The 11772-nt window shown below is 44.9% G+C and overlaps 1 protein-coding gene across 1 annotated transcript; it reads right to left on the reverse strand.

Annotated features, from left to right (window-relative positions):
* Positions 1–320: 320 nt before the first annotated feature.
* On the reverse strand, positions 321–6742 carry rhoub (ras homolog family member Ub). Its single transcript, XM_035386658.1, has 3 exons — positions 6305–6742; positions 3275–3333; positions 321–1194 (listed from the first exon to the last, which is right to left on the reverse strand). Exons 1-3 carry the CDS (start codon positions 6516–6518, stop codon positions 739–741), a joined length of 729 nt encoding a protein of 242 aa, XP_035242549.1. The 5' UTR covers positions 6519–6742; the 3' UTR covers positions 321–738.
* Between the last annotated feature and the right edge of the window lie 5030 nt (positions 6743–11772).

An 11772-nucleotide genomic window follows, 5' to 3' on the forward strand; every position in this document is an offset into this window, starting at 1 on the left:
GACGAAAAACAAAGCGTACAGACAGAAAAAGGAAAAAAACACACATAATAAATACAGTAAACAGAACAGGATCTGGAAAAAAAAAAAACAATGGTGGAATATCAGCATACCAACATTTTGGAACAAATACAAAGGAAGTACTTTCCGGTTGAAATGTATGGCACTGGGGAGCATACACAGTGTGTGGACTCTTCCTTTTTTATTCAGTCCGCTGTCTACAGTTTTGGATGTGCATGTATGTTCTATGATCCACTGAACAGATACAACATGACAATTTTACCTTGCTCAGCCCCCCACCCCCCCCCCCGCCAACAAAAAAAAAAAGAAAAAAGAATACGATATATCCGCATCATTTACATGAATATGTAAAGAATAATTATTTCACTTTAAATATCATGGCTTTGTTTTAGAGTCAGTTGATCACAGCCTGAAAACAGAAACTCAATGTCCCAGTTTCCTTTGAGTATCAGCTCACGGAGACCAGCAACATACAGCCCTTGCTGCTCGTTCACCTCTTTGGAACACTGAGAAGAATGAATGCCCTTCCACTTGAAGATCTAATAGGTAGTCGTACAGGCCAAGCTCCTCTGAGCAATCCTATCCACTTTTACAGTGTTCACGGCAGGCCATCCCAGTCATATCTGACATTCTCTGTCTCCGGCTCAAGATTAAGAGTCCTCGTTTCAGAATAAAAGTCCCCCGCCTCACACTACCCCACCCTACTGCAGTGTCTGTGGGTCACTGTACGCAGACGTACTTCTTCCACCAGGACTTGGAGAGCATCTTCATCTTGTCGGCCGTGCTGCGGACCTTCCGCTCCCTGCGGTCGCGCCTGTCGGCGTGGCGCAGGCCCACGGCGATGGCGGCGTCGAACACCTCCTTCAGGTTCTTCTGCGTCAGGGCGGAGCACTCCACGTAGGTGACGGCGCCCACCTTGTCCGCCAGGGCGCGGGCGTCGGCCTCCGGCACGGGCCGCTCCCTGCGGCGCGCCAGCTCGATCAGCACCTTGACGTCCTGGCGCAGGTCGCACTGCGTGCCCACCAGCAGCACGGGGGTGAGCGGGCACCGCCGGCGGATCTCGGGCACCCACTTCTCCCACACGTTCTGGAAGGAGGCGGGGCTCACCACGCTGAAGCACAGCAGCAGGGCGTCGGCCCGTGGGTAGCAGAAGTGCCTCAGCTTATCGAACTCGTCCTGGAGACACACGGAGGGGGGGAGGGGAATTGGGAAGAGGTGAGGTTCGGAAGGCTGGGAGCTCCCCTGTTTTCAATCAACAATATTTAGCTTGGAAAATAAGACAATATGGCTATCAGATAAACTTCTAACCTGATTTTAATGATGATGGGAGAGGGAGGGGCTATGAACCTCTATAAGGGGCGGAGCTACAATTAGCAGTCAATATCTGCCTTTTTTGAACAAATCAAAAGATTGTGCTATCCACAAGAAAACTGATTAGTTTAAACAGCTGAATCGCTGATACCCAACAGTAGCTCCACACATTTCTGGTCCAATGAAACTCCTCCTCTAATCGTCACTAGTCTTTACTATGTAAATTCAATCAACTTTGAGTTCCAGCACAGTAGGAAAGCAATATTGCAAGACGTGGGAATCTTTATCAGTGATACAGGTTATAGCACAGTCAGGTTGATAATCTTCAGTGGTTCGGTTGTACTGAAGTGTAGCCTGTCCTAGTTCCACACATATAAATACAGTACTTTACGTGCTTTTACCGATAAGCAAACAAGAATAAAAGCTTTTTCTCGGAAACGAAACGCGCTGCAAATCCCTCCATGGCAAACTTTCAAAATCTGATATAATTCAACCCCCCCAGTCTTACACACCGCCCGGCCCCCACCAAATTTTGTGAATTGAAAAAATTAAGACACTGGAGCCTCACAGCTCAGGGAACAGGGCCTCCCAAATCCTTGAAAACAAAGATTAACTCAGCGGCGGATTCTGGAAACAAAATGTTTACCCTTAACCCCCTCCCTGCCTCCTTCTGGTGGTTAAAATGGTAAGGTAGTCCCACAGTCCTGCTCCTGTGCTTACTCCCTTAGACCCCCCCCCCCATCAATATCACCACTCTCACCCACACAGTGTTAATCAATACAGCCTCCTTAACCACAACAATGACCATCTTTATTTCTGCATTCTTTTCTGTTGTCTCATCCCTCCCCAAATGCAATGCATTGCCCTGCCCTCCTCAAAGTCTGAAAACCTTTGAAAAGTGATATTCGCACTTCGAGTTCTTATCTAACCCTGTTTGTTTGTCCCAGCTGGTCTGCGTCTGTCTGGAAAAAAAAAAGGGGGGGGGGGGGGGGGGCTACGTTCATGAACCAATGGGACCAAGCTGCTCAGACGTCACCAAGGGGTTTTCACGGACCTCCGGCTTGGGCGCAGATTGCACGCTGCCAAAAAGTGGAGCGCAAATCTCTCCCAGACAAAACAACAGCCGGCCGTGGTGACGTGCGGGGCTGCAGGTTCGCTGCAGGCGGCCCGAACGCGCGCCCGGGCCCGTAACCGCACCGGGCGCACTCACGGCACTTTCAAAAGCTGCACAGCGGATACGGTTGCACAACCGTTCCCCGCGTCAAAAGAACAGACACAAAAAAAAACTAATTAAAAAAAAAAAACCAAAAAAAAAAAACCAGGGAGTTAGAACCTACGCTCAAGGGTAGAGCAGGAGGCTTCAGGTCTTCTGCCCTAGCCTGTACAGAGAGGGCTGAGGGAGGACCAGCAGGCCCCCGTCTGCACGCTCATGCCTTTTTTTTGTAGTTGCCCCACGATGTGCCCTTACCTGCAATCAATTTTGATTGACGGGACTCGCGGCGCGATCGGTTTTGTCTTGCTCCAGGGAGCAACACCCATGGAATGTCCTTGGGCCCGCTCCAGACTGACTGAACGATCCAAAGAAAAACGAGTGCGTAACCCGAGGCAACCCTGGTTTTTTTGAGGACATTTTGTTTCTGCGTGTGCGTACGCGGATGTGACAGCGGGGAGCGCACAACCCACACCACAGGTGCCCCGGTAATGAGCGAAAACCGCCAAAAAAGTGCCAGGCCGAACAATCTCAAGAAAACGGCATAGGCGCCAGATTTGCGTGCGTCACCATCAGGAGCGAAACTTCAGCGGCCGACAAATGTCACGACATGTTCGGACACGTTCTGCGTGCGCCAGTGTGCGATGCCCGTGCCAGAGCGCGGGTCGTGGGGTGTGCTGGGAGACTGTGAACGTTCGTGTACGGCCTGATCGGGGGAGGGGGGGCGGTCCTCACCTGTCCAGCGGTGTCACACAGCTGTAGCCGAACCGGGCTCCCGTCCACCTGCACGACCGCTGTGCCAGAGAGAGAGAGAGAGAGAGAGAGAGAGAGAGAGAGAGAGAGAAACAGTCAAACCATGGACACAACAAGCAGGACCACCACTACAAAACACAACAAAGGTATAACATGTCTAACTTCACCAGGGGACCGCAGAGCAAACATGCAGCATTTTCACAACATAACAACAGCAACACAGCAGTATACTGCATTCCATTATAGTAAACTGCCACCTCGCTTTCTCAATCCCACATGACCTATGGCTCGACGGCACACTCCCTACCCTGCTCCCTGCTGACCATTCCCACAGGCAAACTTTAACTTTGAGATGAATGCGATACTGATAACCTGTTTAAGTCACTGTGTAAACCTGGCCTATTGCGTAGGGGGGAGCCATAACCCCCCCCCCCCCCCCCCATATATTGAGTAGCACTGTATGCTAATCACTGCTATTGATGCTGCCAATTAAACCTGAGCTAACCCCCTGCCCTCACCACTTGTTCCTGAATTCAATGCTCTCTATAGTCACTTTCACACATCGAGCATAAAACATTGTAGCATTAACAATCTACTGGCTTCTCTGGTTCACACAACCAAGGACTATCTGTTATCCAGGTTGACAGCATTTACACATGACGGTGCGAGTACGCCAACTGTTGTCTGAACAAGCCCGATGATGTACGACTGTTAACTCTGGCTCAATAGCCGGAGGAGCTAGCTAATTTTTGGCAAGTCGTTTGCTAACGAAGAAAAAGTGACTCATAACAGCTAATGTCTTGCCATATTTTATTGTGCACGAACGTCAATGGTAACTTTAGAAGCTTTTGTGTAACTATACAGATGTGTGACTGTGATACTGTATACTACGTAGATAGTAAGGTAGGCTATCATTTATTTGGTACATGTGAAGTGTACTTCGTTACTCCTTGTGAAGCCCAACCCCACTGTCCCACCCCACAGTGCAGGGCACAGCTACTGAAGGGAGACGGCAGAGGAGAGGTATTCCATCTGTAGGACAGTATCTCTTTCCAGGGTTGAGGAAAACAACTGCGAAATAACTGAGAGCGTAAGAGCCAAGGACCCAGCAGGCTATCCTGATGTTCTTTCCAGCTCACACTTTTCAGTCACGCAAGCGTTTGACCCCGACGGCTTGCCGTTCGAAGAGCAGGCCGCCGTTAAACTCACTCATCACCGGAGCTCAGTTCCACCGGAGCTGGCTCTTCGGCCATCCACAGGAATGGCTCTTCCCTATTGCGCAACATGTCAGGCCTCTCTGACACAAGATCCACGTTCGCTTCTTCCCTCAAACCGGCCTGGCCTCTCCACTCCCTGCCACCTGTGGCGTTGCGTAACCTCCGCTCAAATCGCGTTTCACAACCAGGGCGCAGTTCCAGGATCAGGGCCATGACATCACACGCTGCTCCGACCGCACAATGCCCCGTGAAAAATCGGCCTTTTGTCACGGGGGGCTTAATCCAATCTCCTGTGTGACTTTTCTGCTGCAGATGTGTCCATGCTGGGCAATGACTAACCTTTTCCATTCAAAGAGTAAAAAAAAAGATTGCTAATATAATTTTCCACAAAAGCACTATTATAGTCATAAAGCCACCGCTTGGAGACTAGTTTCATTGACAAACGTTTTCTCAGCTGTGCTAAATGCAGACTAGTCTCTGAATCTTCTCTTACTGCGCTGAATGACTCAGTAGTGTAGCCTTTCCACGCGAGGGTTACATTTCTGGGCAGACTGACTCCGCGGGAAGCAGATATAAACAGCTGTGCACTTCATTTTGCAGACTCAAAAATGATCTTTTTAGGGAGCCTTTTTATAACACTTTGGGCAGGGACTACAGCTGAAATTGAGCCTTTTGGCTAAATCTGCCGTATTTACATTTGTTGTTGATTAATATGCACTGTCCCTTAAACTAAATAAATAAATCAACCAAAATTTGTTTGCATCTAGACTGACAAAATAACATAGGGAGGGTTGGGGTACTCTGAGAGAAAAGAAACATTTTATCTAGAGGGAGTAGATGACAAATTGTTGTTTGTGATAATGCCACTGTATGGGGGATTTCCTTGTCTGTTTGTTTTTTTTTTTGTTTTTTTTTTAAAGAATGTGCTAAATTATCTCTTTGAAGGGGTGGAAAGAGTTCCCTTTGAAACACTAGCCTGTTTTTCCCCTAACAAAGACTTGTTTTGGATGACATTTTGGAAATTGGATGATTGCCAAATGGAAAATACAGAGATGGGCGGTTGGCTGTTGTGCCAGTATAATATGGAAAATCTGATAAAGGTCGACAGGATAGATAACCAAGGCAGCCGCTTTGACCTCCAAAAACCCAGCTGTTTGAGGGTGCAAACAAGGCTGCACGTGCATGGTCTCTGTGTCAACGGTGGGAGCGCGAGACAGCGGTCCCTGGCTTTCCTGTAACACTGAAATAATATGCAAGAGCAGCTTTGCGGCCGCAATGTCTTCAAATTTATTAGAATCAGCCTGCAACTCACACAGTACGGTTATGATAACTTAGAAATCATATTACCTCGTTACTATTCATGGCGCACAATGTTGATAAAATATGGCGTTCAACAATTTTATTACTTTTACTAAACCCCAATTAAATAGTAGAAAATATCACAAAACAATATATAGACTATTGTTTTTGATTAACAAATCAACGTACGAATAAAGTTAGGATATTATCACGAGGAGAAGGCGCGGTGATAAAATATCACATCCATATATCATATTTAAACAGTGCTGCATCACGGAGGCACCGCAACAGAAGCATGTCCCGAGCGCAGTACTTTGACCTCCAGCGAGTCCATGCTTATCAGTCAGTATAGAAAAAAAGTAACCACTGAAACTATTTTTTTTTTTTTTTTAACATACTTGACTAAAAACGGCGAGTTGCAATGGGTTGCAACTTGCAGTGCGTTTTATTAAATGCAGTTGCGTTCTGTCATTTCATCTGCCTCGGAGTGCCTTACCTGAGAAGTCATCGAATGCAGTCGGGACGTATTTTGTTGGGTAGCCATTGGTAGTGTAGCTGACAACCAGGCTTGTTTTCCCCACCGCTCCATCGCCCAAAAGAACACACTTGAGAATCCGCTCCTGAGTTTCTCCCAGCCTGGTCACTTTGGGTTTATGCGGCGGAACCGGTGGAGCCATCGTTTTGCTGTAATCCATTGGACCCTGAGGCATGATTTACACGCGATTTGAGTGCTTCCTCGCGCTAAAACGAGTCGGCACTGATAAAAGCATCAAGAATACTTTTTAGCCGTGTTAAGTTTTCCAGTATTTAGGGTTGTCATCTGTTATAGCCCTGAGTAGTACTGAACGTACGTACGAAACTGCGCTAGTGTAACGCAAATGAAAAGTTGCATTCAAATACGACCGCACCCCTCAGTCACACCACTGACTTCTGAAGTTGTCCCAGTCGCAAGCCTTACGATTTAAACCCAGACTTTATTTGCATAGCTCCTCCCCTCGCACTGCAGTCCTTTGAAATGAAGCGCGCGCGTCAACTGGAGCAGGCGCGTCCTCACGTTATCGTCTGAAAGCAACATCTTTCGGCTTTGCAACATCACTTTATTATGTGTGAAACATTACTGTACTGACAGAATAAAAAAAAGATTTAATACCTGTTTCGTGCTGCATACCGGTCTGGCGACGGATTAACATCGCATTAAAAATGAACTACCATCTTCAGATAGGTTGCTGTGCTTAATTTACGGGCACTCGACCCGACAGCTGCAACGTTATGGCTATGATAATATGATACTAAAGTAAACTTTCCACTTAGTCAAATTAGGTTTTTCATTATTATTATTATTATTATTATTATTATTATTATTATTATTATTATTGTTGTTGTTGTTGTTGTTGTTATGCTTATTATTATTCGTATTGTTGTTGTCATTGTTATTATTATAATTATTATTATTAGTAGTAGTAGTGCTAGTCGTAGTATAAATATTAAGTGCACTGCATTTCTCAAATAACAACAAGACTTTAAAGTCTGGAAACACACACGCACACAAACACACAGAGGCAAAGTTAATTGGACTGTAAAATATAATGGTCCCTTGAAATGCATGGACAATCATTTCTTTCCTCCAGCTGTTCGTATTATTTCAGTTAATTCAGTTTGACAAATAATCGCCTACATGTTGCCGGAGTGCAGACGTGATTGAAATACATCTCGCGTGAAATATTACCCCAGAAACGAGGCCTCCAGGATTTCACAAACACTAGTTAATGTCATGCAACACACAGTGTGTAAATACGGGTTTGCACATAACCTACTTCCAAAGAAATGAGGTTTTATGAAAGGTCTACCAAGAACGAGTTAAATATGAAAGCAAATAAAGGTAAACACGTCAAAAACAAATAGCTAACTCTAAGTATAAATTAATGAAAACGTTTGATGGCACATTTAATTTCCTATAAGGTTGACATGACCGGACTTGCCCGGTTATTACACTTCAGAGGGCCGAGTTTATTCTCGCCACGTGCTGCCTGTTCAAGTGTTTTCCTCCAGCCCGCCCGATACTGAGGGACACATTTGGAATTTGGACTTATTTTTTCAGGCGGGCCCGTTTCTGTATGTGGCCTGTCTAAAGAAAAACAAACACGGACGCTGCTAATAATAAACATAGCGTCACCCCACTGCTAATACCAAACTTCTCTCCCTTTCCGTGCAGTGAAGTCAACATGTCATAGGCCTATCTTTGATTGTGTTGGGAAGGAGAGTAATTCATTGGCCTGCAGGTTGGGTTGTCAGGCTGCTATTATTTTGATTCCTGGAAGCCCGAAGTGAGAATAAGCCACTGAAGTGGCTTGATACTGCAACACAGATATTGGAGAGCCTATACCTAAGGACATGCAATGCATATGGCAACCTGTTCCTCCTGATATTCGGGTTTGAAGTTATCCAGGGTGGTCTACAAACCTGTGGCACATAAACAGCTTTCTGAGCTTGTTCAGAATCTCTACGTGTGCACTTAATATGAGAAACTCGATACAGAGGCCTACTGTATATAGTGCTTTTAGTGTGCTTAGTCATACGGGTTGGAAACGTTCCCAAATCTGTCTCACAGTTGGCTCCAGTCTATAAACATATTCTCGACAGTATTAAGTGACATATAGGCCTATAAATTAAACCGTCGCAAGGTTATTCTGAATCACAGCCTGCAATGAAACCAGACATCTCAATACTCAAAACAGTGCCTTTAAATTTTCAATGCAACATTGGAGAATAAGCGTAAGCATCAGGCAGCTGGGGATTTGCGTCAAACCTTGATATCTACCGCCATCTCCTGGACAAAGTGTGAGCTTTGCCACGCTGTACTGTCTTTATTTATTTATTTTTTTCAGCTAAAAGCTGTGCTCTGATTTGTCAAATCAGGCTTCTCAATCCTGCTCCTGGAGATCTACCTGTCCTGTAGGTTTTCAGTCCAACCCTGACAAAGCACACATCATTCAATTTTGTGCTGCTAATTAGTAGAATCAGGTGTGCCAAATTAGGGTTGAAAGGAAAACCTACAAGATGGTAGATCTCCAGGACGGGGTTGGGCAGCCCTGCCTTAAAATCTGCTTATGTATAATGTGGAGAAATAAAAAAATTAATTGAAATATGAAGTTGAAAATAGTAAATATTAATAGTAGAGATGATTAAACTATGAAGTGTGCAGTAAAATAATGATGCTTACCTTGACTAAATGTGGGTACTGTAGAAGAAATGTATAATCATTACAAATGCAACAGTTTTCTAAGATGTTAAATTTATTGCAAGAATGAGCATGAGTATCCCTTATCTTGTTAACATTACAAAATACATCTTAAACATTATAACAATTCATGACAACTGCTCAAGACAGCATGTAAAGATTTGACTTTCCACAGGTCAGCATAGTCTTTTTAAAATAATGCTTCTAACTCAGTGGTTCTCAACTCGGGCCAGAAAGGGCCGGTGTGGGTGCAGGCTTTTGTTCCAGCCAAGCAGTTACACACCTGATTCTACTAATCAAGGTCCTTAGTAAAGACTCCAAAGGTTGATCAGTAGAATCAGGTGTGTAACTGCTTGGCTGGAACAAAAGCCTGCACCCACACCGGCCCTTTCAGGCCCGAGTTGAGAACCACTGTTCTAACTCAATGTCCACCATCCCCAATAAGGCTGCAGATTCCTTTCACTCCACCTGGGGGTGCTCTTATTTCAGGCACACAAATCTAAAGGGTGGCCTCCGATAGAAATCTTTCTGCTCTCTCCCAGGCAATATTAAAGCTCATACCGGTTTCTCATTACATCCATTCCAAGACAAAGTCTGACTGACTGGGTCCAGCTGGATGAAATGAAGATGTTGTCATTTTCGCCCCTAACTGAAAGACCCCTGGAAAAAGCACATCTCCTTTAAATGGTAGGGCCTTTTTCTTTTTGGTATGCATTGAATTGGTAGACTACATTCCTCCGCATGGCCAATTAAGCCACCAGTGTCACAGCTGAACACAGCCATAGACTGCTGGGCAGAGGACTGGACGTTATCAGGGGTGGCCAACCCTGGTCCTGGGGAGCCGCAGCCACAGACTGCTGATTTTCATTCTCACCTTAAATACAGCAACCGCTCGGACCAAAGAAACCAGGTGAGGTGAGTTAACTGTGTAATGGACTGCTTTAATTGATCAGTTAAGTGCAGAGTAAAAACAAAAACCAGCAGACCCTGCAACTCTCCAGGACCTGGGTTGGCCAGCCCTGGACTATATGATAACACGCCTGGAGTGGGTGACCAATCAGACTTATTGGTGCCAGAGGGGGTGGGGCCTCACTAATCACAGCACTGATTGGGTCATAAGGCTCCACTCATTTTCCTCTCTCACTCTACTCTATTCTACTCAGCTCTACTCAGTTTCCAGGTCACTGACATCAGAACAGGAACAGCCTTTTCAGAAACACACCAGACGGGGTAAAGATATTAAGGGCAAACACAAAGAATAAACCCACTGGGAAATGATCCATGTAGCTTCACACCTTAAGGCCACCTGCACCAAAGAGAAATTAAAAAAGATGCTAGCTACTAACTCTGCATGACCGTATTAAAGAGGCTCTGGCCCATCAATAGTGGCATGAGTGCAGATTTTCAACCCTCCTTAAAGTGTACTAATGTTTTTCTTCATTATTACATCACGCATTTGTTGACTAACTTAAAGGCACCAGTCATGTATTAGCTCCTCTCAGGGTTATGGGGATTGCACTTTACCCATATGAATGGGGTAAGAGGCTAACATTCAAGCCTGACTGTCCCATTTCTTTTTGATATGTATATTGTATTCCTATGTCACAACTCCTACAAGGCGGGTGTGGGGTGAAGTTCAAATAAATTACAGTTGAATGTCTTGATAAAAAAGGATTATGATTGCTTATTGGCATAAAGGAGGGCAACTGCACAGTGGACCCAATATGTTTGGGGTGCTGAAGATAACAAAGAACCATGGGTAGGTTCAGTCCTCCATAGGACCAGGGGACCAGGTTAGAGCTCTGGATCTGGGTCCATCCATTGCATAACACATGTAGATTAACTTCTTTCATTGGGCCTATATTACCTGGTGTTTTTTTTCCAGCTATGATGGGGTTGATCACCTTGGAGGCCTACAAGGTGGCAGCGAAAATGTGCCACATTTAACGCCCCCATACCCGAGAGAGCCCTGGTATTTGTGGGTACTTGCTAATGTGAAAATTTATAAAAAGGACAACAGGAGAGCTATCCAAGAAAATGAGATCTGATTAAAATCTGCATCACTGATTTTGTACACCACACATATCAGCTCCATATTCCTTAAGGGATAATTAACTGTTTTTTTTTATTATAATTTTTTTAAATGTTACTTAAGTTTTTGCACATTTGTGAATTGGTCCAGACAGTTTTTGTGTGTGACGAAGGATATTTTAGATACTGTTGGCTTTACAATGGCTGGTTATAGGGACATTCCAAGGCTTGTGGTTTGAGACAACAAAATACACTTCAAGTAACTCCAAAGCAGCTTGCACAGTGATATATCAGTCCACTGCTATATTTCCAGAAGCTATACACATTAATTCATTTTACAGTATCCATTCACAATTATAAATAGATAAATCTGTTTTTATTTCATGCCAGCATTTCTCAGTTCAGAAGCATCGGAAACTATCCACTACTAAGGAGCAGAGAAACATGGTTTGCTGGCTGCTGGCCTGGCCAAGAAGTAGCTACTGCACTGCCATGTTGATGCATGCATAACTTTAGCCTACGCCTATGAAACAGAAGGGAGTTTCAGCTATACTCCCAAACCTTATTTATTTGACCCTGAACTTGCAGATTAGCAGCTGCAACAGACGGCAAAGAGAAAAGGTGAACTGACATGCTAATATCCCATTTGAGGACAACTAGCCACATTTAGCCAGGGATGTCTAAAGGTAGTTGGT

The sequence above is a fragment of the Anguilla anguilla genome, chromosome 12 (genome assembly GCF_013347855.1).
Source record: "Anguilla anguilla isolate fAngAng1 chromosome 12, fAngAng1.pri, whole genome shotgun sequence".
Lineage (NCBI taxonomy): Eukaryota > Metazoa > Chordata > Actinopteri > Anguilliformes > Anguillidae > Anguilla > Anguilla anguilla.

Bases quoted from the DNA above. Each gene is read 5' to 3' on its own strand.
- rhoub (XM_035386658.1), bottom strand. From the start codon at position 6,518: ATGCCTCAGGGTCCAATGGATTACAGCAAAACGATGGCTCCACCGGTT. The intron at 3,334-6,304 runs GTAAGGCACTCC...TCTCTGGCACAG, and splicing joins TGCATTCGATGACTTCTCAG to CGGTCGTGCAGGTGGACGGG. The intron at 1,195-3,274 runs GTGAGGACCGCC...GTGTGTCTCCAG, and splicing joins TGTGTGACACCGCTGGACAG to GACGAGTTCGATAAGCTGAG.